The 26926-nt window shown below is 45.9% G+C and overlaps 2 protein-coding genes across 2 annotated transcripts; both read right to left on the bottom strand.

The window, feature by feature from the left end:
- Positions 1-674: 674 nt before the first annotated feature.
- Positions 675-2068, bottom strand: LOC124662393 (serpin-Z1-like). The gene is made up of 2 exons (XM_047200234.1): positions 1652-2068; positions 675-1547 (listed from the first exon to the last, which is right to left on the bottom strand). Exons 1-2 carry the CDS (start codon positions 2066-2068, stop codon positions 720-722), a joined length of 1245 nt encoding a protein of 414 aa, XP_047056190.1. The 3' UTR covers positions 675-719.
- Positions 2069-11535: 9467 nt separating this feature from the next.
- On the bottom strand, positions 11536-12846 carry LOC124662392 (serpin-Z1-like). Its single transcript, XM_047200233.1, has 2 exons — positions 12448-12846; positions 11536-12345 (listed from the first exon to the last, which is right to left on the bottom strand). Exons 1-2 carry the CDS (start codon positions 12844-12846, stop codon positions 11536-11538), a joined length of 1209 nt encoding a protein of 402 aa, XP_047056189.1.
- Between the last annotated feature and the right edge of the window lie 14080 nt (positions 12847-26926).

Here is a 26926-nt window from a genome sequence, read left to right as displayed (position 1 = left end):
ACTTTTGAACCGATGCTCCACTATGTGTTGAACCGATTCAATGGTCTTCATGGTTCGCTTTTGCACTACATAGTACATGGTCTTAGTAGTCAGTGGATGTGTTATGGAGAGAATATTAGTTTTTTCTTGAAAATTGCATACTTGTGGTATCACACACCTAACTATCATGGTAAGGTTCAATTCACTATGTAGTGCCCGATTCAATTTCGTATGCTAAAGGGAGGCTAATTTCTGACGAGCGGAGCGAGGCCCGTTAGCTCATACGTCGTGCCCTGCAGGGACGCCTGCGAAGACAGCCCCCGCGGTACGGATCATTGCCTCCACCTATATATATAATCTTGTAAGCCGCTGGCTAGGCTTGATCAAATTATAAGATAACTCACGGCGTTTGTAAATACTTCCTGATATAGTAAAGTTTTGCTGGCCTTTCTGTGTTGGAAGGGGTTTTCCACATTAAATCGGCTCGATACATCGGCCGGTGGTTTTTCCCCTTCTGTGTTGGAAGGGGTTTTCCACGTTAAATTTTGTGTCTCTGCTGCGTTTACCTTTATCGTTCTTTGTTATTTGCTTGTCGTTTTTATAACAACTATACCAAATCCTTCAAGCATATAACAAAGACAAAGACATGTTTTACCCATAAATTGCAAAACACATGTATAGGAATGGCTACAGTAGCGACTGGATTGACCTTCATACGAGTCATGAGCCTGCATCAAAATTTAGAGCGATGGATTGACGACTTGGCCGGCGAAAACCACGACGCCGGTGAGCTCCTCCTTGATCAAGTACATGAAGGGGTGGTCGGCGACGAAGTCTACTACTGGGACCGGCGTCCTAACCACAGACGAACAACCGGCACCGTAACAACCGAACATGGTCGCCGCGGCCGCCTCGGTCCCTTGTTCATTTACTTCAACGAAGGACTGGTGATACACATTGGAGACGACGAACCCCCGATGGTCCGCCGTGTCCGTCGACTCCAGCATCTCCGAGAAGTCGGCGGCTTGGTGGTCGAACGGCAGGCGCAGGCCGAGGCCCTGCAGCAGCCCCGTCGCCTCCGCCTTGTAGGATATGGTGAACTTGGGCACCCTGAAGTCGCCCACGGGGACCTTGTTGGCCCAGATATCCATGGAGACCTGGTTGAGCAGGTCCGGGCTGGCGGCCAGCTTCTGCACCATGCTCTGCAGGCCGTTCCGCTGGTTCGGGAGGTAGATGTACATGGCGAACTGCCGCCGGCGGCTCTCGTCAATGCCGCCGCACGCGTAGAGGAGCTTGAGGACCTTCCAGTCGGGGCAGCAGGCGATGTACTGGCTCAGTCGGCTCGACATGAAGGGCACAAGGACTTCCCTGTTGGCCGGCAGGTGGAAGGTTCCTGGCTGCGTGAGCTGGGCGTCGAACTTGGTGTCCCAGACGCCCTTGAAGTAGAGCGCGTTCGCGAGGATGCAGCGCGTGGCGGCGCTGACGGAGCCGCTGGGGAGGAAGTCCTTGATTAGCCCCGCCGTCGCCGCCTCGAACCACTGGTTGATCGAGTTCCTCGACACGTCGGGCTGGGAAGGAAAAGATGGGTCAGCAAATTAATCTGATGTGAGAAATCGCAGATGCAGTGATGCAAGTAATTAGACCGGTATGGCCGGCGTGGTAATATGCTCACCATTGTCGAGAAGGAGGCCTGGCGAGCTTGGGCGCGGTAATGCTCGGCGACGACGCCGGTGTAGTCGGCCTTGAGGCGGGCCGCCGCGTCGTCCACCCAGACGCCGTTGGCGAACCGCAGCTTCGGCCCGCCGTTCTCGCCGTCGGCGTCGGCGAGCACGCGCAGGGCGACGCGTGACGCGAGCAGCGCGTGGGCGTGGCCTCCGGCGGGGCCGAGGACGGCGACGATCTCGTCGAGCGTGGCGCCGCGCGCCCCCGCGCCGAGTAGCACCAGCGCCGCGTGGATGGAGAGCGGGGAGATGGCGAGGTTGCTGGCGCCCGCGCCGGGCCTGCACGCGTCGGCGCGCATGAGGTGGTGCAGGGCGCGCATCGCGAATGCGACCTCATCACTGCCGGCCTCCGCGATCTCCGTCTCCATGGCCGGGCGTCGCGAGGGGCTCTGTTTCGTGGGCGGCGGGTTTTCGCTGGTTGTGTCCGTCGCGGCCTGGAGGCTATGGATTTTCTAGGGGAGATGGGGTGCGTGCGTTCGACGCAGGAGTGGCGCCGTGTTGTGTTCATGTAGTACTCGTAGTAGGTTTCAGATTCTGTTTCGATTTTGGTTCTCTTTTGGCCGTGCTGAGAGCATCTCCACTCACCCTCTCCCAAATTCTCCATAGCTAATTTGCGGGCATTGGTGTGAAAAAAGGCGCCCAGCTACGACCTCTATTTTTTTTTCCGCTACCGCGGTCTAACTTTTCATCCGGCTCTTCCAGGCCAAACCCAATCTACAGCGGGCTAGCCGGCGTGGTGAGAAAACGCCGCAGGCCACCTCTATCGGCGACTAGAGCAAAAAAAAAAAAAAAAAACACAAGCATTTTCCTCCTTTCGCCTCCCGACCACTGTCGCCACCGCAACCACCCCACGCCACGACGGTCCATTGCCGCCGGTAGAAACCCACTCCACCGCCGTATACAATCCGCCGCAAACCCTCGCCATCTCGCTGGCCCTTCCCACCGTCGCCGTTCACCTGCTCCCGCCACCACTGCTACCTCCATCTCCACCGCGTTCCCACCTTTCACGCGAGGTGTTCGGCTATTTGCCAAGGCGATGGACTCGGACGACTCGGACGTCATGGTTGCGCTCATGGACGAGGAGCTCGCTGTCGCGGCTGCCACCAGGGATGCCGCTGCGTCTCCCTCTTGGCCATGATCGCCGAGGAGGACACACCGGTCATTAGTGGCTCCGCGCCAGGGCGCCACAAGAACAAGCGAAGGCAGATGATGGAAGGCTACTGCATGCTCTAGGCTGACTACTTCGCCGACGATCCATTGCACGGCGATACCGTATTCCGCCGTCGTTTTCGGATGAGTAGGAAGCTGAATGTATCGTGACGATCCATTGTACAACGATACCGTATTTTTATGTGTTGTTGTATATAATGAAAAAGTAAAATAAAAACTAAAAGGAAAAAACAAAAGCACAAATAAAGAAAACAAAACAAGACAATGAAAATTGCTTTGCAAATCCATAGTAGAAGGAAAGCTCATAATAGTACAACCTCACCAAGCTTAGGTGTTTGTACAAGTTTTATGGAGACGGTGCTAGAGAATGCTCTACTAGTTCTCGTGGAAGTGCAATGGTGAAAGAAAATGTTTTGAAGTTGCAATGGAAGTTGAGGTGCGCTCCAAAACTTGATGAAGTTCAGTTGTGTCATGTTACTCTCCAATTCCGTGGCAACGACGCTAAAAAATATTTTTGATGGCAACAACTCTGTTACCAAATTAGAACTCTAAGTGCAGAGTGTTGTAGTAATATTATTTACCCCACAAGGGTGACTCAAGAGTTTTAATCGACTCTCAGGGAATTGGACTGGACGTTCACTACTCCTTTCTCCTCTTCTAGAGGCCCGCAAAACAAAATAATTGCCTTGTATCCCAACACCAACATGTGGTTGTCAACCACAAGGTTTTATATTAATAAAACTAAATTAAAACAACAAATAAATAAAATTAAACAATCTATAACTAGGTAACAAAGTAAAAACAATAGAGTAAAGATCTTTTTAGGTTTTTGTTTGTGTTTGTTAATAGTAAAAGTATTTTGATATTTCCGATTTAATTAATGTAGAAAAATAAAAAAGTCAATAAACATATTGAAAATTGGTATCTTATAATAAAAAGTTGACCTGGGTGCATGGGTTCACTTGTGTACTCTCTCATAAGGTGCAATGGACATAAATCAATTCAAAGAAGATATAATATTGATGAAATTTAATTATGTGCTTGATTAACATTCAGATGGGCGTCATGTCCTAATATAAAGATGATGCAACAAACTTCACTTATATTCCACTAAAAATGGAAAACTCAACTCAATTTAGAATTAAGAATAAACAAAGAATAACCTTAGCTACTTTTAAATGATGTTTGAGTATCAAGTGTGCTACCTTGACCAAACAAGACCACCTACACATGCATTCACTTTACCCCTAGTGAGGTAACAAACAAAGGTAAAAATCATAGTGGATCTCGAATTTGTTGTCATTATCCAATCATCACCACCATGTTACTCCAAATAATACACACGTTCCCTTGCACGCAGCTTTAAGGGTGCCTCACGGTGGATGCGAGCAATGATGTGCACAACTTTGTCGTGCCACGACCAGTGCCGACTAGGTACAACAACGAGGAAGTCCCTTGTAGGAAGAAGCTCACTGGCTTGCAAAGGCATGCCACACGGTGGACGCACGCAATGATGTGCTGAACTTTGCCGTGCCACGACGACAAGGTACAACAGGGAGGAAGTCCCTTGTAGCAAGAAGCTCCCCGATAGAATAAATCATCCTTTCCCTCGTTGACCATGATTTAAAAATCAGACAACCTGACAAGCAAAATCAGCACAAACTTTCATCTCATTTTAGGATACCACAAGAAGAGTCCATGGTATGTTATAAGAGGAGTGGTGAGGCAACCAGAATTCATAAACTGAATTCAAATAGGGTTAATACGTTTCCCTGCATCGTGATAGGTTCTTAAACTTTGAAAATCATCGTGTTGTTTGTCCTCCAAAGTGCATGCAGCCAGCCCAGCCCAGCAAAACGCAGACGGAGGCCCATTCGGGGGCAAGGCAAAGAAGGCAGGCACGGCCACTGCTTGGGCAAGAAGTAGGCACATCTGAGAAAAAACCAGAAAATTACCCGTGTGTGAATTCTTATCTCGAAGTCGCTACAACAATTCAAATCATCAATATAGTACTTTGTGTTGGCCCAACAGTGGCGCTAAATGTGGCATTTGTTTTTTGAAAACACACTTTATGACTGGGGTCATGAGTTCGAATGAGCCCTCATGGTTCACACAATTTCCATGCTGTCAGAACTCAGAAAGGTTACTCGGATCCTAGAATGAGGATTTCTACATCTTTCCTTATGAGGATCCGTGACTTCATCCGAAGACGATTTCTTTTATATCTATCTACTACTTATAAAGGCACGAAGTGCTGTTGGAAAATTGAATCTCGACCCTCGATCCACTCATATCACACGGCGGAGAAGGATCTATTCTCCCCGCCCACGAATTCCGTCCCACTTCATCCGCATCCTAAAACAACGCGGAAACAGTTCCGCTAAATCGCCTCTTTCACGGCGAGTTTCCAAGGTCGAAGAAGAATCCCGCTGCTGCGTCCTATCCGCATCCGCCGCCTCCCAAGTCCCGACCACCTTCATTCTCACCTGCCCACAGGCCTCCTCCGCGCCGCCGCATGTGCCTCCTCCGCGGAGGCGGAGACTTACTTGTGCCGCAACCAGCCACCTCTGGGAGGGAGGACTGGGGGACGAACTCGCGCCGGATGTGCCTCACGGGTGAGCAGCAGATTGGTCGATTCTGTCTAAATTTCTCGCCAGCGCCAGGTTTCTAGACCAGTATATCCTGACGCTGCACAAGGCACTCATGTTCAACGACCAGATATGTGAGTTCCTTCCTGGCTTCCTCCTCTCGCTTGCTTTTCTCTTTCTCCTTGTGCTGCAGCAACCGGAGTTGAGATGCAAACATTTTCCTCCTTTTGTTCCAGGCTTATGCACACAACTTGTTTGATGAAATGTCTGAAGAAATAAATAAAAATTGCAGACCATCCTTAGAGCATGTCTAACAGGCCCCGTATTTCGCTGCCCCGTATAAGTCTCTTATTTCGCCCTGTATCGAAAAACTGCTCCATTTCGAGCCATGCCGTCTAGCAGACCCCGTATTTCGCCCCGTATTTTCAAAAATTAAAACCCCGGGAAGTTCATCTTCATTGATCATACTAGGGATCATACATACATTTTGATCATACTACGGATCATACTACATCTAACTAAGCATCAACCTACCTCTAGTCGTCCGGGATGACGTAGGGGATGAAGGCGATCCTCGCCGCCTCCTCCCGCGCGCCGCGCGCCCGCCGCGCCTCGAACTCCTGGACGGCGGCGATGGCCGCCGCCTCCTCCTCTGCCTCCGCCGCCGCTTTCTCGGCGGCATCCGCCTCGGACAAGGCGACCGCACGGCGGTAGGCCGCCTCCTCTTCCTCCTCTTCCGCCGCCGCCGCTTCCTCCTCGCCGCCTCCGCTTCCTCCGCCGCTGCCGCTGCTGCCGATGGTCGCCCTCCATTCCGCCAACGCCGCGCGGTCGCGCTGCCACCGCGCGCGCCATTTCTCGAACGCCTCGCCGCTCATCGGCTTGAGCGGCGGGTCCTGCTTGTACCACCGCCCTCCCGCGGCGAACTCGCGGAGCGGTTCCGGCACGTACAGCGCGCCGGCGTACTTGCAGGCCGCGCGACGGCTGCCGGCGGCGGAAAGCTTGCACTTCAGCCGCCACGCTTCCTCGACGGTGTCCGGCGAGCGGGATCGCTTCGATCCGCTCGCCGGCGAGGCCCTACTGCGGCGGCGGGAGTCCATCCTAGCTTTGGGGTGGAATGCGTGGCGGGGGAGCGGCTAATTGCTCGCCGGAGCAGCAGGAGGAGGCGGCGGCGCGCGGCGGAGCTAGGGTTGCGAGTGAGGGGTTAACCCCTCACTCGCACCTGCGCCCACTATATGTACGGGGCGAAGGGGCCGTTTTCCTGGGCCCCGTATTCCGCCGAAACGGGGCGGCCCGTATACGGGGCCTGCTAGACGGCCCGAACCGCGCCTGCCCCGTATGTCGCCGGAATTTTACGGGGTGGGCGGGTTATACGGGGCCTGTTAGACATGCTCTTATGTTCGTTGGAGACTAAACATGGTAGAATTGGGAAGTAGATGTGATTGATTGGCTAGCAGTGACGACTGAGAAGAAGTGGTGGTGTATCACCTTCACAGTCCAATTTTTCTCTGCTCCAAGGCTACGTCTGTGAGGGAGTTGATACTCGATAGAGGGGTTCATCGCCCATGGTAGGGAGGAGCTCTGGAGTGGGTTGATTTTGATTATGGGTACGTGTTCCTCCATCCCCTAATGTGCTTGTGTCCCTATTTATTTTGTAATCTTGAGCCAGTGGAGCTATTGTAGGACGTACCGCTAAGATTATTCCACAAAAGATTAGTCTAGGCGTGTGCTTCAATGAAACTCTGCAACCTGATATGCTTCTCAACTCATTCCCTTTTCTTCACCCATTCGAACTTTTGAACTGGTAATTTCTTAGTACTGTTTGACCATGAAAAGTTGCAGCTTGATATGCTTCCATGAAAAGCTCCTGTGTCTTTCAATCATGTTTCTGTTTGTAGTACTGTTTGGAAGACTGCAGTGACCTCGAGCTAAATTGTACATCGCTGACTTCATATCAGCGGGCTAACCCAACCTTCTAAAAAAACAACAGCACAAAGCTGAATAGTTTAAATATTAAATTTGTTTCAACACTATCTCGCTGTAACATGATTTCTTGTACCTCTTGTTTATTTTTTAGTGTAATCTAGAAGGAAGGAGGTAGCTGACAGAGGTTTATTTTACTGTCAGGTCTGTGTTCTTTGCGCACGTCAGCCTCTATGACGGGTAGTCATGAGAACATCCTCCCAGACCTCACAATGGAGTAATCCTTACATTTTCCTCACAATAATTTCCTTTTTTTTTGTCTCAAACTCTCAATACGCTAGGTTGTCTACGCCTCTACGGGGCATGCAAGAATGAGTGCTGGAGGTGGCTGTTGCGGTCCTACAAAGCGGGCAGGTATCGAAGAGTATGAATGTGTACCTTTGAGTCGGAGATGGCAAGCACGGTTGTATGAAATTTCTTAGTCTCTGATGCTATCTTTGGTACAAGTCTGATGATATTTATTTTTGTAAATGATAAACTCAGATTATGCAAGTTGATGATATGAGATAGACGATGTTAGTGGTTACCTTAACACTGCAGAGTTATCACTGGTTCAACAGATAAAGACTCCATGCAACTGATATCTAGAGATTTTCATTTAGTAATGCTCATTTCAGAGATTGGTAGATTGTTCTTTTATACACTGAGGCATTATGTTTCCCATGACAAGTGTGATCCAACTACAGATTTAAGTCTCGGTGAATGTATATATTGTATGGTTAATCTGCGATTGTTCCTTTTAAAATCAGAATTTGCAGTCTGGTTTCTATTGTCAACTGACTAGGTAGAATATCCTAAGAAATTTCACATTATCAGGGAATTGCGAATGACAAGGATAAGCTTGGATTACACCTACATGTTATAGGCAATTATGTCATGTGTTTTTGTTTTCAGTTCCTTTTCCATGTGCACCACCTGAGAAATTAAAATCCGCCCAACCTCCACTATTAGCGGATTGGAGAGCTTTGTTGTTGCCATTCGGTTTTGACTAACATTTTAAATCATTATTTCCTTAATATATTCTACCAGCTTTTTATGCATGAAGACAGTAACGGATGTTGAAGAAAAGTTGGCTCTTAGATTACGTGGAAGAGTACCAACAGAGAAATAGCACCCCCTTTGGATAACTTTCTCGATTACTACTGCATTTCTTAGACTAACGATCTCACCAACTGATTTTGTTTATTTGGACACATCTTCATGTCCTTTTTAGCTTTCGTGCATTGTAGTGGAGAGTAGACGAGATGAGGGGAGCGTAGTAGACGTGTGGCGGCAGACATGTACGCAAGACACATAAGGAGAGTGAGGAGAAAACCGGTGCTACTGTTGACATATCTCTTGTACTCACTGTTCCATGTGCATAATTTGAGGCTTGATTATGTATATATTGATTCAGGTTTGGGACTTACAGTATCATTCTGTTTGAAGCATAAATTCAGGTCTAAGGTTTTTATATAATATAGTTATGCCTTATTTCTCTATTTCAGTTAGTCACTTCAACTTCAACTTTGATAGTATGGGATATGCAGTGAACACAAAGTATCTCACCTGATTTTATATGTGCCATTGAGGTTTGAAAAGTGCTTACTGATATCATCTACTGTGCATGATTAATTGTTGTAGGTTTGTTCTCTTATGTTTCAACGCTTAGTCCAGGAAGTTGTTTGTTTTTCGATGCCCTGAGATTTTATATGTTCATTTACCATGAATCTTATCTCTTGCAAACACAGGATAGTGGTAATAATTTACACAAGATACATAAACAAAGTGATAGTGAAATGACAGTAATTTTTTTTATGTTTTTATGCCACTTTTGACCTCTTGTTTAGCTTAATGGATATGGTAACAAATGTTCGAGTATGCCACCCTCTGTTCTCCAAAGTTTGTACTCAAATCAGTGCACAATTATTTTACTCAGAAGCATTACATAAGCAAGTGTTCAAACCAGCGCAAGACCAATCATGTCTTGTGTGACCAATTTGAATAAGAATTGTCCATATAGGCTTATCATGTGTTTCTCGGAAGCATTAAAAACATGTGATCAATTACTGTAAATAATTTTGATAGGTCAGTTAAAAAACTGTATGTGAATGATATGCGAGTAAATATATGAGATATATATTTGCAGATTCTAGATAGCACTGTTTGCGTTCAGATATTTTGTTTGTTCATTGTGAACATAGTTATCTGAGTTCTTGGAAAGTAACTGGCAGTCATAAAATGGATGTGTGCATCATGCATGTTGTGGTAATTCATAAAAGGATAATTTAATGATTAACATCAACGGTTGATACATGGATATGCATTTCTATATGAAACAGTTGGTCATAACTTCAAGATATCCTTTATATATATCTAAGATTTTATTTGCTACGATGCAAGAAATTACAATGATGCCATTTACTGGAAAATCACAAATCAAACCTATATTGGCGTATATCATGATTTGAATACGAACCGCCTTTTTCTAGCCATTCATAAAGATTGTTGCATGTTACAATGGAGTGGCATACATGTAACCTTCTTATTTAGAGCATCATCTTATTTAGAGCATCATCGAGCAAACGGCCTGTTAATTTCTTTATCGATAATCTACAAACTAGAATCTTTTTTTTAGACTTAACGCCTTTTGGCCCTCCCCTCAACTGCTTGCCCTAAACGACCTGCCCGATAGAATCCTTTATATGGATCATCGGTTGTTGGAAGATGGGGCGCAAACATACGTTCGCAAGCATCCACATGACGATTAGTCTTCACATAATTCAAACCTCAACCGATGCGGCCAAAGACAGCCGCCTTAAAAACACACATGAAAATCAAAAAAATGGATAGGCATGAGCCACTGTTTCAGATCGAGATTGTCATGTGTGATGAACGCATATTGTGTAGACGTGCGTTGCACGTGCAAACTTACTAGTTCTAGAAGAAGGGATACTATTACTTACGTTGTGTTTGGTGTGCATGTTAATCCTATTTGTTCTTGTCAGTGTTTTCTCACGTGACATGCGATTATTAGTAACATCACATAGTCAACTTACTGGGATATGGTACAATCATTTTAGGACTTCTACTTTAGCTTTTCTTCTATATTTGAGCTAAGGAATTGGTGACATGGAGTTTTATTATTGGGGTGTATGTTATTGAGAGGAAAAGAAATGAAAAAGCTACTACCTCGATCATTAGTTATGTGGTCGGCGATGTCGATGAACATTTAATTGATGCAGTGGTTATGAAATCTTCCATGCATCGGTTATAAAATCTTTGTATGTAATTTGGATGGCTTTTTGTCTACATTTAATTCTATCTACTCAAATTGTTGGCATGGATGACAGTTGGTAGGTGTACGTACTCAAGTGCACTGGTAGTTTGTAGATGCTCCACACTTGTTCGTGCAATCTATATAAGAGTAGGCGGAAAATTGCTAGGAAGAAAATAAAAGATGACAATTCATTGTGTGAGTGTGTGTTATGTCTTATCGAACTTTTGTGGGCTTGTGAGGCATTGAGATTATGGAGCTCTTTCGTTGTGATGGTGCGCCAAGATCCCCACTGCCCCTTCGTACTACAATCCTGACACAGTTCACCCCTTTTCCACAAAAACACAAGCCATGTTACAGCTTCACTCCAATGCTGCTTTGTGATGTTGTTGCGACCTGGTTCGGGGAACTATTGTCGTAACTCAAGAGATAGGCATCATTGCTCTCTTTTGTGAGATTTGTTTGATGCATGTTTCTTTGGTGTTTATTCCCGCCACAGTATCGCAGAACCCAGAATATTTGGTTAGTCGTTAGCGGTGAGTGGATGGTTTAGGGAGAGAATGTATAGATTTCATTTGAAATTGCAGATCGGTGTGTGATTCATCTGTGCCCGCTGATATGATGGTATCAGACCCCTAACTGCCATGGTAAGGTTCAGTTCAACTATATGTAGTACTATATAAATACGGATCCCCAAATCGTTCAAACATATTACAAAGAGACGAAGACAAGTATGTATGATGTGTACCCAAGAATTGCAGAATACATATAGGGCTACAAGTAGGATTGTAGGAAAACTACTGGATTTGCCTTCAGACGAGCCATGAGCGAGCACGAAAATTTAGAGCGAAGGATTAACTACTTGGCCGGCGAAAACCACGACGCCGCTGCGCTCCTCCTTGATCAAGTACATGAAGGGATGGTCGGCGACGAAGTCTACTACCGGGACCGGCGTACTAAACATAGACGGAGAAGAACCAGCTAGACAACCGAACATGGTCGCCGCGGCCGCCACGGTCCCTTCTTCATTTACTTCCACCAAGGACTGGTGATACACGTTGGACACGAAGAACCTCTCGTCCGCCGTCTTGGTCGACTCCAGCATCTCAGACAAGTCGGCGGCTCCCTCGTCAAACGGCAGGCGCAGCCCGAGGCTCCGCAGCAGCCCCGTGGCCTCCGTCTTGTACGATATGGTGAACTTGGGCACCCTGAAGTCGCCCACGGGGACGGCGCGCCGGAGATCCTTGGAGAGCAGCTCCGGGTTGGAGGCCAGCTGCTGCAGCATGCTGTGCAGGCCGTGCCGCTGGTTCGGCAGGTAGACGTACATGGCGAACTGCCGAGCGCGAGCGCCGCCGCGGCCGCACGCGTAGCGGAGTTTGAGGACCTTCCAGTCGGTGCAGCAATCGATGTACTGGCTCTCGCGGCTCGACATGAAGGGCACGAGGACTTCCGTGTAGTCGGGCAGGTGGAAGGTTCTTGGCTGCGTGTGCTGGGCGTCGAACTTTCTCTCCCAGACGCCCTTGAAGTAGAGCGCGTTCGCGAGGATGCACCGCGTGTTAGCGCTGACGGAGCCGGGCGGCAGGAAGTCCTTGATCAGGCCCGCCGTCGCCGCCGAGAACCACTGGTTGATCACGCCCCTCGTTTGCTCCGGCTGAAAAGGAAAAAATCAATCAACAAATCTACCATGAGAAATCGGAGACGCATGCAGGGAGAAAGGTAACTAGACCAGTCCAGCCGTCACGGCGAGGCTCACCATCGTCTTGAAGTGCACCGTGCGCGCTTGGGCGCGGTAGTGCTCGGCGACGACGCGAGCGTAGTCGTCCTTGAGGCGGGCCGCCTGGACGTCCACCCAGACGCTGTTGGCGAAACGCACCTTCGGCCCCGCATCGCCGGTGTCGTCGCTGTCGGCGAGCACGCGGAGCGCGACGTGCGACGCGAGCAGCGCGTGAGAGCGGCCTCCACCGGGTCCAAGGAAGGCAACGATCTCGTCGAGCGTGGCGCCGCGGGCGCCCGCGCCGAGGAGCACCGTCGCTGCGTGGATGGAGAGCGGGGAGATCGCGAGGTTACTGGCGCCGGCGTCGAGGCGCGCGAGGTGGTGCAGGGCGCGCATTGCGAAGGCGACCTCGCCCCTGCCGGCCTCCGCGATCTCCATCTCCATGGCCGGGCGTCGCGAGGGGCTCTGTTCGGTGGCGGCGTGGTGGTTATGGATTTTGTAGGACGTGGTGTGCGTGCGTTCGACGCAGGGGTACGAAAACCTGTTTTTACCGACGTCGGGAGGGGCTCTGTATTGTTTCCTTTTGGGAGTTTCCTTCGGCATGAAACTTTTGTACTGTAGCTGAATGCTGAATCTTGAATTCATGATGCATGGACGTAGATCCTTTTGATGCACTACTATAGATGTATGCTGGAGACTCCGGTTTACACAACTTTGACTATTCATACACTGTGATGTGATTTGTTCGTTCAGTATCAGGTTCCAGTTATTTAACATTTAGGTGTGATGTTTCGTTGCATGTTCCAGTTGGATCATGGATCATGAATATCCTCCGGGAAGCATATGCTTGATTTGTGAATATATGAATTGGTTAGGAATTTATAGTGAAAAGAAAATGGGTTGTCAAATTTCATTGAAATTACATGGAGTCCCATAGCCTTGTGAAATACCAAGGGAACCATACGTTTGGTACTTCATTAAAATATTTGTGAGTATTAACCAGAACAATTTTGAAGTCAGTGAAGTTTTGAATCTTGGTATAATTGAAGTGTGAAAGAATTGGGAAAATGATGGATTTTCTCGAAACTTCTTTGAAATATGCGTGAAACCAATGCAAATTATGTGAAACTAATGGTATTTTTAGAAACCTTATGAAATTTATGCGAAACCAATAGAACTCATGCGAAACAAATACGAATCATGCGTGAGACCATCAGGAAATTGTATTTTGTGATGAATTACTAGTACATTTGCGGTAAAATATGCATGAAACTAATGGAACATTTATGAAATTATTGGATTTCTCGTTTAACTAGTTTCACTTGACCTTTCAATCCAGTGAAATGTGAAAACCATGTGAAACCTTGATAAAACTTACCGTAAATTGGAACTATACAAGCACTACTAGGAGAGTTTCAATAATGCATGGGCTATATATAGGGTTGTGTCTCACAAGTTGACCATGAAATCCTACAAGTGTTTTAGTTCTTCGGGCATGTTTCACATTACTTCCAAATGTATGGACGGTATTTCAATAAAGCATGGGCTATATAATTCTGTTTTCACAAAGTGACCATGGAATCCTACAAGTGTTTCAGTTCGTCATCCATGTTTCACATTACTTACAAATGGGGGGGGGGGTCAATGATGCATGTCCTACTTGATTGTGTTTCACAAATCCTCCATGGCTTAAATAATCTGGTTGTTTCATTTCCGCAATTAAGCTACCGTTTCACAAATATTTCAATCATACATGGCCTGTAGGATTGTGTTTCACAAGTTCACAAATCAAACCCTTCTAGTGTTTCAATTCGTTGGCCTTGTTTAATATTGCTTACAAATGGATGCAAGGCGTTTCAATAATGTATGTGTGTTGCGGTCAGAAACCCACCGGCGAGCAGCGACGGGCAACACAGTAGAGCCGGGAGGCTCCCAGGACTGCGGCTGGCCCTGGTCCCTCGAGCGACGGCCCGCAAAGACTCGGCACGCACGTCCGATGCTGGTGCAGGGCGTGCCACCTGACCTATACCTGGTCAGGAAGGTGATGGATGTGCCTCGCTTAGTTTCCTGCATGGCATACACGTAAACATTAAATACGAGCCTCGATCGGCTCTCAGGTTGTCCTGTGAATCGGCTCAAAGAGCCGATTCACCCATGATTCGTACGAGGTGTACGATCATATGGTGGTCCTGCTTGATCGAAATAAAGCTAAAACGACCTACGACGATTTAGGGTTTTCACCACATAATCGGAACATCCTACGCGTGATTGAGCCTGGCGGCCACGCACGGTGGTCATAAACCGACCCTAGACAAGGCATAAAAACCAACATGAAGTTGATCCCCGGAACATCCTGTCTATGGCTAGCAAACTACACCCTACGTGCCACTGGATCCTTCAACCCGTTTGTAAGGCCTAACTATGCAGATATTAAGCTAATCCTTGAAGAACAAGGAGCAATCATAACGGATCGGATCTACTAAATAATGATCAAGCGGGGTGCCGCCCTTACACCTAAGATAGGTGTAAGGGCGGCTAGACGTCTAAGGGTTGCACGGACGAAAGCATATGATACGATGAAACAATGCTAACCCTAACACATCTATGATAACCACGTTGCTCGCCATCAACAAGGCTTCAGCACGAGCAACGCATGAGCAGCGAATAAACGTGTACTGCCTTGCGATCTAGGCAGCATGATGCTTACCCGGAAGAAACCCTCGAGACAAGGGAGTTGGCGATGCACCTAGATTGGTTTGTGGTGAACGTGATTGTTGTTTATTTCAGTAACCCTAAATACATATTTATAGTCCGTATCCCAACCGTGCACGAGCCAAATTCTATCTAACCGACACGTATCCTACTATATTTACAGATACACGGGCAAACTAGCCCAAACTTTGTATACAAGGCCGATTCATGTATTCCTTCCATGTATATTCTTCAAGACCATCTTTAATCGCGGCCCACCTCTGATCCGGTCAAATTCTGGTGATAACACATGCCCCCTGGTTTTGGAAATGACAATTCCAAAATCACTCGCTTTTTCTTCGTCGGGTCATGTCGTGGCAGAGCAGTAACCGTCGCAGTATCCTTCATCATGATGCCTTGCCTCCTCCACTTCTCCGCGTGACCTGGCAAATTTTTTTTTTCTTTGGGCACCACTTCCTCTGAAACCGCTCGTGGCATTGAATCTCCACTATATCCCTTTATTTTAACCGCATCCTGAAGTTCACTTCTTCATCCCCTTCGCATTAGCACTCCAAAAGCCCTCCTCTGCCACCATGTCTTCTTCCTCCTCTGCCTCGTCGGGTCTTTCCACCCAGTCCTCCCCCTCCCGCGAGCCGACGCCGGAGTGGGACCCGGAGGAGGCCCACGAGGCCAACATTCTCCGCGCCATAGAAGACGGGGACGAGTCCAGTCACGACTTCTCCGTCTGATCTGAGGACGACAAGTCCTCGACCGACGGGGAAAGTGACCTCCGCTTCCTTGCCGACGGGGAAACGGAGGAGGAGAGCGATGACGATCGCTTCTCCTGGGACGACTTCACCTCCTTCGAGGAGGAGGAGGAGGACGACACCTCCTCCGATGAACCGCCGGCCAAGCGCTTCGCCCTCGGCCGGGGAACCTCGGCCGACGACGACGCCGACGAGGAAGACGAGGACAACGAGGGCCCTGCCGGCGGCCGCGGCAGCAGCGACGACGAGCCCTCCGGGAGTAGCGCCGACAGCGGCGACGACGGCGACGACGAGGGCAGCGACGGCCCATAGATAGGACCCTTAGCATAGGATCAATAGTAGTAGATGGGGCAATGTATCCCCTGGTACTTCCTTTTGAGAGCAATCAGCTCTTTATGTAAGAAATCCCGTTTATCAATGAAGAATTTCCTCCAATTTGATTTTGCCGATTTCCTTTATGCTAATTTAGCCGATTCCCCTCATACTGACTTTGCCGATTGTCAACTTAGCCAATGCTCAATGAGCCGATGGGAATGCATCGGTCCCTCACAATCTATCCTTCATCTCTTCGACTAAGGAACGACTGTCAACTTGGTCAATGCTCAATGAGCCGATGGCAACGCATCGGTCCCTCACAATCTATCCTTCATCTCTTCGACTGATGATTTTGAGATCTGGTGGATAATGTGGAAGACCCATGCCTTCAGCAGAGCCCTAGGACCGTTGCTGAAACAACTTGACGCTGAAGCTGATACTTCTGCAGAACTGGTGCCACTTGCTCGCAAATCTCCTCGCGATAGTTTCCAGTGATGCTTTATAACCCTGCTCTGTTTCTTTGCAGCAACAAGATGGCCCCAAGCCTGTCAATGATGACGGATCCCCCTTTGAATTCCTCCCACCAGCTCCAGTGATCCTCTTCTGCAAGAACTCACCACCTTTGAAGAAGGTTATGATGCAGGGCCAGCCGATGACACCCCAATCGGCTTCTAAAAACAGAGTATCTACCAGAGTCAGCTGCCCCCGAGCCTCGGTCAAGGCGAGAACAGCGGTGAGGACACACAGTTCAGACAAATGGACCCGAGCTCGAGCAAATCTGAGAAAACCACCACGCGAGCCAGCCCGGACTTGCCACCATCGGCCTCCAAGAAAAGGTCAGCCACTCTGGCCTTAGCAACTTCTACGAGTGCAGTTGAGAAGGTGGCCAACTTGGCCAAACCGATAGCAGAAACACCAGAGCCGATCACCTCTTCTTCCGTCGAAAGCCGATATTGCAGACAAGATGCCCACGGCTTGACGAGCAAAAGGCTGCCTTGTACGCCAAAACTGACACCTCTGACAGCACTGCTGAACTGGCGACCGTGCGCAAAGGGTTGGAGGTCCTCGGAGAGAAGGTTCGGGCAACAAAATCAGCTCATTGAAGCTGAGGAAGCTCTCATTGTTCACTCCCTCGAGGAAGCAGAAGGCCTCAAAGCTGAACTGAAGACCGATTTGGCCGAAATCCGCGCCTTGAACACGCAGCTGGTAGATCCTGTAATTTGTACTAGAGTCGATGGCTGTGCATCGGCTTTGTTTCTTAGCTCTAAAGTCGATGTCTGTGCATCGGCTGTACATCATGAGAATTTTTTTTACTGGCCGATTTTTCTATCGGCCCCCAATATTTCACTGCACATGTATCGCACATGTTCATCCGATTAGGTGCCCCCGAGCCGAATCTGCCGTGTAACTCGCGGATATCGGCTCTGTAGTTAGCCAAGGCACCGTATTTGAACGTCGGCTCCGTTAGGACCAATGTTGACTTCTTCCAGCTCATCAGCCGACGTAAACCCATTGCCCGTTAGATCGACGTTGAACACGAGCAGTAACGTATGGTGAGGATAATTTTGGCCGATTGCTGGAATCGGCCTCCATGTTGATTGAATCGCTCAATGAAGGTTTTGCAATGTTCGTCCATATTTCTTTGGGGCCGATCACTAGGATCGGCCTCGCCACGTTCGTCCATAGATTTGTTCTTGCTATACGGTCAGGCCGGTGGATAAGACCAGCCTAACCCCGCCCTTCGTCACGTCGATGCGCTCGCAGTCGTCCAAATTGATGCCTGAGAGTGGCTCTTGGCCTGTCGTCTCCCAAACGTTCATGCCAGCCGTTGAAATCTCGGCTGAGTCATCTGCGTGGACGACCTCTACTTCATCTCCATCCCACTGTATTAAGCATTGGTGCATCGTGGATGGAATGCAACAGTTGGCGTGGATCCAATCTCTCCCTAGCAGGACAACATAGGTGCTCTTGCTATCGACAATAAAGAACGTCGTAGGGATGGTTTTCCTTCCTACGGTCAGATCCACGTTCGTAACACCTTGTGCGTCGATGCTTGGCCGTTGAAATCGCTCGGTGTAACGTTGGTCTTGATCGGGTCCGAGCTAGAGCGTCCCAACCGACGTAGCATGGAGTATGGCATAATGTTGATCGCCGCTCCGGTGTCCACCAAGCATCTTGTTGACGGGCTGCCCATTGATATAACCTCGCAAGTACAGGGCCTTCGGATGTCTCGTAGCTTCTTTCTCGTGGCTTCTCAAAGATAACCGGCCGTGGGCCGCAGATCAAGTTGTGCCACGGGGTGCTTCGTCTAATCCTGGAGCACTAAACTCCGTCGGAAGGATGAACACCATGTTTGTGCCAGCCGATGTCTCATCATCGGCTTTCTTTTGTCTGGGGCGCCACTCTTTCTTTTGTGGCCGTCCTTCTTCGTCCAGAGTTCGCTGAATTTTCGCGGCCAGATCAGGCCGCGCCTTCCTTAACGTGTGCAGGTATAACCTTTCGGCTTCCTCCAAACCACGTAGTCGCTGAACCCTGCGCTTTGGGAACGGCTGAGTCCATCGGGGCACCACCTTGGCCGGTGGTACTTATCTTCTTCTTCTTCATCATCGTCCTCTAGTTCCTCGAGATCTTCCACCCGAGAGGACTCAGCGTACTTGTTCCGAGGCGGGAGAGGCCCTAGACGTTTGAACACGGACACGTTAGCTGCGTCCTTCTTCTTCTGTCTACATTCTGGGCAGTTGCCGATTGTAGGCAATCAGCTCATTCCTGAATCCCAGCAGTGTCTGAAGAAGGGACAGTCCGATTATAGTTCTTAATTAAAAATTCCTCACTAAAGCCACATTGAAATTTAAGATGTTTAGTATCCTGTTGAGAGCAACAGTTTATATCATGGCATTTAAGCAAGATTTTAGCAATTGTATTCACTTTTTCTATCATAGCACTCATTACTTCACCAGCTCTTGATTTTCTATAATTATTATAACATTCTATAAGCTCCAAGTAGGTTGTTGGTTCTCCCATAACAGCAGTTTTTAATTTTTCGATTTTTCAAATTTTTATGGATTTTCAGATATATGAGGAAAATAAAACAAGACAAAAAGTAACTAGGCAAAAGTAAACTAAGCAAAATAATACTAGACAGAAATAAACTAAGCACAAATAAACTAGACAAAAGTAAACTAAGCAAAACAAAATAAAATAAAACAGAGAGAGATGTAGAGTGTACTCCCCAGGTGAACTTATGAGTAGAGCTATGCCTCCCGGCAACGGCGCCAGAAAATAGTCTTGATAACCCACAAGTATAGGGGATCGCAACAGTCTTCGAGGGAGGTAAAACCCAAATTTATTGATTCGACACAAGGGGAGGTAAAGAATACTTATAAGCCTTAACAACTGAGTTGTCAATTCAGCTGCACCTGGAAAGGCACTAGCAACAGGGGTGATGTGAAAGTAGCAGTGATATGAGAGCAATAGTAACAGTAACACAGCAGCAGTAATAGTAACACAGGAGCAATGGTACCAGAAAATAGTCTTGATACTACTTCCGATGACATGTAGAACGAGTATATAATGATGAAAGATGGACCGGGGTTCCCAGCTATCTACACTAGTGGAAACTCTCCAATAACAAGTGTTGGGTGAACAAATTACAGTCGAGCAATTGATAGGATTGAAATAGCATTAAGACAGAATATCAAGATCATTAATCATGTAGGCATGTTTTCCAATAATAGTCGTACGTGCTCGCAAGGAGAAACTTGCACAACATCTTTTGTCCTACCAGCTGGTGGCAGCCGGGCCTCTAGGGAAACTATCGGATATTAAGGTACTCCTTTTAATAGAGTACCGGAGCAAAGCATTAACACTCCGTGAAAACATGTGATCCTCACATCACTACCATCCCCTCCGGTTGTCCCGATTTCTGTCACTTCGGGGCCATTGGTTCCGGACAGCGACATGTGCATACAACTTGTAGATATAATCTAAGCAATAAGTATAGAGCTCAAATCTAAGATCATGCCAGTCGGGCCCTAGTGACAAGCATTAAGCATAACAAGATTGCAGCAACAATAACTTCATAAACTTTGTAGATAGACAATCATAACGTAACAATCCATCGGATCCCGACAAACACAACACCGATTACATCGGATGAATCTCAATCATGTAAGGCAGCTCATGAGATCATTGTATTGAAGTACATAGGGGAGAGAATACCAACTAGCTACGGCTAGAACCCGTAGTCCATGGGGGAACTACTCACGGAGCATGATGGAGGCGATGGCGTTGATGGAGATGGCTTCCGGGGCACTTCCCCGTCCCGGCAGGGTGCCGGGACAGAGACTTCTGTCCCCCGAATTGGAGTTTCGCGATGGTGGCGGCGCCCCTGGAGTCTTTCTCGAGTTTGATACGTCTCCGACGTATCGATAATTTCTTATGTTCTATGCCATATTATTGATGATACCTACATGTTTTATGCACACTTTATGTCATATTCGTGCATTTTCTGGAACTAACCTATTAACAAGATGCCGAAGTGCCGCTTCGTTGTTCTCGCTGTTTTTGGTTTCGAAATCCTAGTAACGAAATATTCTCGGAATTGGACGAAACAAAGACCCGAGGGCCTATTTCGCCACGAACCTTCCAGAAGACCGAAGAGCATACGAAGTGGGGCCACGAGGTGGCCAAACCACATGGCGGCGCGGCCAAGGGGGGGCTCGCGCCGCCCTGTGGTGTGGGCCCCTCGTTAGCCCCCCGACTCTGCCCTTCCGCCTACTTAAAGCCTCCGTCGCGAAACCCCTGAGGCGAAAAACCACGATACGGAAAACCTTACGGAGACGCCGCCGCCGCCGATCCCATCTCGGGGGATTCTGGAGATCTCCTCCGGCACCCTGCCGGAGAGGGGATTCATCTCCCGGAGGACTCTACGCCGCCATGGTCGCCTCCGGAGTGATGAGTGAGTAGTTCACCCCTGGACTATGGTCCATAGCAGTAGCTAGATGGTTGTCTTCTCCTCATTGTGCTTCATTGTTGGATCTTGTGAGCTGCCTAACATGATCAAGATCATCTATCTGTAATACTCTATGTTGTGTTTGTCGGGATCCGATGGATAGAGAATACCATGTTATGTTAATTATCAAGTTATTACATATGTGTTGTTTATGATCTTGCATGCTCTCCGTTACTAGTAGAGGCTCTGGCCAAGTTTTTGCTCTTAACTCCAAGAGGGAGTATTTATGCTCGATAGTGGGTTCATGCCCGCATTGACACCGGGACAAGTGACGGAAAGTTCTAAGGTTGTGCTGTGTCTGTTGCCACTAGGGATAAAACATTGGCGCTATGTCCGAGGATGTAGTTGTTGATTACATTACGCACCATACTTAATGCAATTGTCCGTTGCTTTGCAACTTAATACTGGAAGGGGTTCGGACGATAACCTGAAGGTGGACTTTTTAGGCATAGATGCAGTTGGATGGCGGTCTATGTACTTTGTCGTAATGCCCATTTAAATCTCACTATACTTATCATGACATGTATGTGCATTGTTATGCCCTCTCTATTTGTCAATTGCCCGACTGTAATTTGTTCACCCAACATGCTTTTATCTTATGGGAGAGACACCTCTAGTGAACTGTGGACCCCGGTCCATTCTTTTAATACTCGAAATACAAATTTGCTGCAATACTTGTTTTACTCGTTTTCTCTCGCAAACAATCATCTTCCACACAATACGGTTAACCCTTTGTTACAGCAAGCTCGGTGAGATTGACAACCTCACTGTTTCGTTGGGGCAAAGTACTTTGGTTGTGTTGTGCAGGTTCCACGTTGGCGCCGAATCTCCGGTGTTGCGCCGCACTACATCCCGCCGCCATCAACCTTCAACGTGCTTCTTGACTCCTACCGGTTCGATTAAACCTTGGTTTCTTATCGAGGGAAACTTGCCGCCGTGCGCATCACACCTTCCTCTTGGGGTTCCCAACGGACGTGTCAACTACACGCATCAAGCAAATTTACGGCGCCGTTGCCGGGGAGATCAAGACACGCTGCAAGGGGAGTCTCCACTTCCCAATCTCTTTACTTTGTTTTTGTCTTGCTTTATTTTATTTACTACTTTGTTTGCTGCATTATATCAAAACACAAAAAAATTAGTTGCTAGTTTTACTTTATTTCTTGTCTTGCACTCTATATCAAAAACACAAAAAAATTAGTTTACTTGCATTTACTTTATCTAGTTTGCTTTATTTACTACTGCTAAAATGGCCAACCCTGAAAATACTAAGTTGTGTGACTTCACTAGCACAAATAATAATGATTTCTTATGCACACCTATTGCTCCACCTCGCTACTACAGCAGAATTCTTTGAAATTAAACCCGCTTTACTTAATCTTGTCATGAGAGAGCAATTTTCAGGTGTTAGTTCCGATGATGCTGCTGCCCATCTCAATAATTTTGTTGAACTATGTGAAATGCAAAAATATAAAGATGTAGATGGTGACATTATAAAATTAAAATTGTTCCCTTTCTCATTAAGAGGAAGAGCTAAAGATTGGTTGCTATCTCTGCCTAAGATTCCTGGACTAAATGCAAGGATGCTTTTATTGGTAGATATTATCCCCCTGCTAAAATTATATCTTTGAGAAGTAGCATAATGAATTTTAAACAATTGGATAATGAAAATGTTGCTCAATCTTGGGAAAGAATGAAATCTCTGGTTAAAAATTGCCCAACCCATGGACTGACTACTTGGATGATCATCCAAACCTTTTATGCAGGACTAAATTTTTCTTCGCGGAATTTATTGGATTCAGCTGCTGGAGGTACCTTTATGTCCATCACTCTTGGTGAAGCAACAAAGCTTCTTGATAATATGATGGTTAATTACTCTGAATGGCACACGGAAAGAGTTCCACAAGGTAAGAAGGTAAATTCTGTTGAAGAATCCTCTTCCTTGAATGATAAGGTTGATGCTATTATGTCTATGCTTGCGAATGATAGGACTAATGTTGATCCTAATAATGTTCCATTAGCTTCATTGGTTGCCCAAGAAGAACATGTTGATGTAAACTTCATTAAAAATAATAATTTCAACAACAATGCTTATCGGAACAATTCTAGTAATAACTATAGGCCATATCCTTATAATAATGGTAACGGTTATGCTAATTCTTATGGGAATTCTTACAACAATAATAGGAATACACCCCCTGGACTTGAGGCCATGCTTAAAGAATTTATTAGTACATAAACTGCCTTTAACAAATCTGTTGAGGAAAAGCTCAATACAATTGATATTCTTGTTTCTAGAGTTGATAGTCTTGCCTCTGATGTTGATCTTTTGAAATCGAAAGTTATGCCTAATAGGGATATTGAAAATAAAATTGTTACTACAGCAAATGCCATCCAAGTTAGAATTAATGAGAATATAAGATTAATGGCTGAACTGCGTGCTAGGTGGGATAGAGAAGAAAATGAAAAACTAGCTAAAAAGGAAAATGTAGCTAAAGTTTGGACTATTACCACCACTAGCAATGCTAATAATTCACATGTTGCTGCACCTCCTACTATCAATGGTAAAATAATTGGTGTTGGCAATGCTTCTACTCCTAGTGCAAAGCGCAAAATTACCCGAAACCGCTAAAACTGCTGAAACTCGCTTGTGATAAAGCTGCTGAAATTTTTTCCAACCTTGGGGATGATAATCCCATTGCTTTAGATTGTAATGATTTAGATTTTGATGATTGCCACATCTCTGAAGTTATAAAGTTCTTGCAAAAACTTGAAAGTCCCAATGCTAGCGCTGTAAACTTGGCTTTCACAAAACATATTACAAATGCTCTCATAAAAGCTAGAGAAGAAAAACTAAAACTTGAAACTTCTATTCCTAGAAAGCTAGAGGATGGCTGGGAGCCCATCATTAAAATGAGAGTCAAAGATTTTGATTGTAATGCTTTATGTGATCTTGGTGCAAGTATTTCTGTTATGACTAAAAAAGTCTATGATATGCTTGACTTGCCACCATTGAAAAATTGTTATTTGGATGTTAATCTCGCTGATAATGCTAAAAAGAAACCTTTGGGGAAGGTTGATAATGTTCATATTATGGTTAACAATAACCTTGTCCCCGTTGATTTTGTTGTCTTGGATATTGAATGCAATGCATCTTGCCCCATTATATTGGGAAGACCTTTTCTTCGAACCGTTGGTGCTACTATTGATATGAAGGAAGGTAGTATTAAATATCAATTTCCTCTCAAGAAAGGTATGGAACACTTCCCTAGAAAGAGAATGAAGTTACCTTATGATTCTATTATTAGAACAAATTATGATGTTGATGCTTCGTCTCTCGATGTTACTTGAGTTACACTTTCTGCGCCTAGCTGAAAGGCGTTAAAGAAAAGCGCTTATGGGAGACAACCCATGTTTTTACTACAGTATTTTTGTTTTATATTTGAGTCTTGGAAGTTGTTTACTACTGTAGCAACCTCTCCTTATCTTAGTTTTGAGTTTTGTTGTGCCAAGTAAAGTCTTTGATAGTAAAGTAAGTACTAGATTTGGATTACTGCGCAGTTCCAGATTTGTTTGCTGTCACGAATCTGGGTCTACCTCCCTGTACGTAGCTCAGAAACTTAAGCCAATTTACGTGCATGATCCTCAGATATGTACGCAACTTTCATTCAATTTGAGCATTTTCATTTGAGCAAGTCTGGTGGCCTAATAAAATCCATATTTACGGACTGTTCTGTTTTGACAGATTCTGCCTTTTATTTTGCATTGCCTCTTTTGCTATGTTGGATGAATTTCTTTGATCCATTAATGTCCAGTAGCTTTATGAAATGTCCAGAAGTGTTAAGAATGATTGTGTCACCTCTGAACATGTGAATTTTTATTATGCACTAACCCTCTAATGAGTTGTTTCGAGTTTGGTGTGGAGGAAGTTTTCAATGATCAAGAGAGGAGTATGATACAATATGATCAAGGAGAGTGAAAGCTCTAAGCTTGGGGATGCCCCGGTGGTTCACCCCTGCATATTATAAAAAGACTCAAGCGTCTAAGCTTGGGGATGCCCAAGGCATCCCCTTCTTCATCGACAACATTATCAGGTTCCTCCCCTGAAACTATATTTTTATTCCGTCACATCTTATGTACTTTGCTTGGAGCGTCGGTTTGTTTTTGTTTTTTGTTTTGTTTGAATAAAATGGATCCTAGCATTCACTTTATGGGAGAGAGACACGCTCCGCTGTAGCATATGGACAAATATGTCCTTAGGCTCTACTCATAGTATTCATGGCGAAGTTTCTTCTTCGTTAAATTGTTATATGGTTGGAATTGGAAAATGCTACATGTAGTAACTCTAAAATGTCTTGGATAATTTGATACTTGGCAATTGTTGTGCTCATGTTTAAGCTCTTGCATCATATACTTTGCACCCATTAATGAAGAAATACTTAGAACTTGCTAATTTGGTTTGCATATTTGGTTTCTCTAGAGTCTAGATAACATCTAGTATTGAGTTTTGAACAACAAGGAAGACGGTGTGGAGTCTTATAATGTATTACAATATGTCTTTTATGTGAGTTTTGCTGCACCGTTCATCCTTGTGTTTGTTTCAAATAACCTTGCTAGCCTAAACCTTGTATCGAGAGGGAATACTTCTCATGCATCCAAAATCCTTGAGCCAACCACTATGCCATTTGTGTCCACCATACCTACCTACTACATGGTATTTATCCGCCATTCCAAAGTAAATTGCTTGAGTGCTACCTTTAAAATTCCATCATTCACCTTTGCAATATATAGCTCATGGGACAAATAGCTTAAAAACTATTGTGGTATTGAATATGTACTTATGCACTTTATCTCTTATTAAGTTGCTTGTTGTGCGATAACCATGCTTCCGGGGACGCCATCAACTATTCTTTGTTGAATATCATGTGAGTTGCTATGCATGTCCGTCTTGTCCGAAGTAAGAGAGATCTACCACCTTTATGGTTGGAGCATGCATATTGTTAGAGAATAACATTGGGCCGCTAACTAAAGCCATGAATCATGGTGGAAGTTTCGGTTTTGGACACATATCCTCAATCTCATATGAGAATAATAATTGTTGCCACATGCTTATGCATTAAAGAGGAGTCCATTATCCGTTGTCCATGTTGTCCCGGTATGGATGTCTAAGTTGAGAATAATCAAAAGCGAGAAATCCAAAATGCGAGCTTTCTCCTTAGACCTTTGTACAGGCGGCATGGAGGTACCCCATTGTGACACTTGGTTAAAACATGTGCATTGCAAAGATCCGGTAGTCAAAGCTAATTAGGACAAGGTGCGGGCACTATTAGTATACTATGCATGAGACTTGCAACTTGTAAGATATAATTTTCATAACTCATATGCTTTATTACTACCGTTGACAAAATTGTTTCATGTTTTCAAAATAAAAGCTCTAGCACAAATATAGCAATCGATGCTTTCCTCTTTGAAGGACCATTCTTTTTACTTTTATGTTGAGTCAGTTCACCTATCTCTCTCCACCTCAAAAAGCAAACACTTGTGTGAACTATGCATTGATTCCTACATATTTGCATATTGTACTTGTTATATTACTCTATGTTGACAATTATCCGTGAGATATACATGTTACAAGTTGAAAGCAACCGCTGAAACTTAATCTTCCTTTGTGTTGCTTCAATGCCTTTACTTTGATTTATTGCTTTATGAGTTAACTCTTATGCAAGACTTATTAATA

Source organism: Lolium rigidum, chromosome 6 (assembly GCF_022539505.1).
Source record: "Lolium rigidum isolate FL_2022 chromosome 6, APGP_CSIRO_Lrig_0.1, whole genome shotgun sequence".
Classification (NCBI taxonomy): Eukaryota; Viridiplantae; Streptophyta; class Magnoliopsida; order Poales; family Poaceae; genus Lolium; species Lolium rigidum.
Note: the sequence above shows the minus strand (reverse complement) of the source record. Positions and strands in the feature narration are given on the sequence as shown.

Bases quoted from the DNA above. Each gene is read 5' to 3' on its own strand.
- LOC124662393 (XM_047200234.1), bottom strand. From the start codon at position 2,068: ATGGAGACGGAGATCGCGGAGGCCGGCAGTGATGAGGTCGCATTCGCG. The intron at 1,548-1,651 runs GTGAGCATATTA...TTTCCTTCCCAG, and splicing joins AGGCCTCCTTCTCGACAATG to CCCGACGTGTCGAGGAACTC.
- LOC124662392 (XM_047200233.1), bottom strand. From the start codon at position 12,846: ATGGAGATCGCGGAGGCCGGCAGGGGCGAGGTCGCCTTCGCAATGCGC. The intron at 12,346-12,447 runs GTGAGCCTCGCC...TTTCCTTTTCAG, and splicing joins CGGTGCACTTCAAGACGATG to CCGGAGCAAACGAGGGGCGT.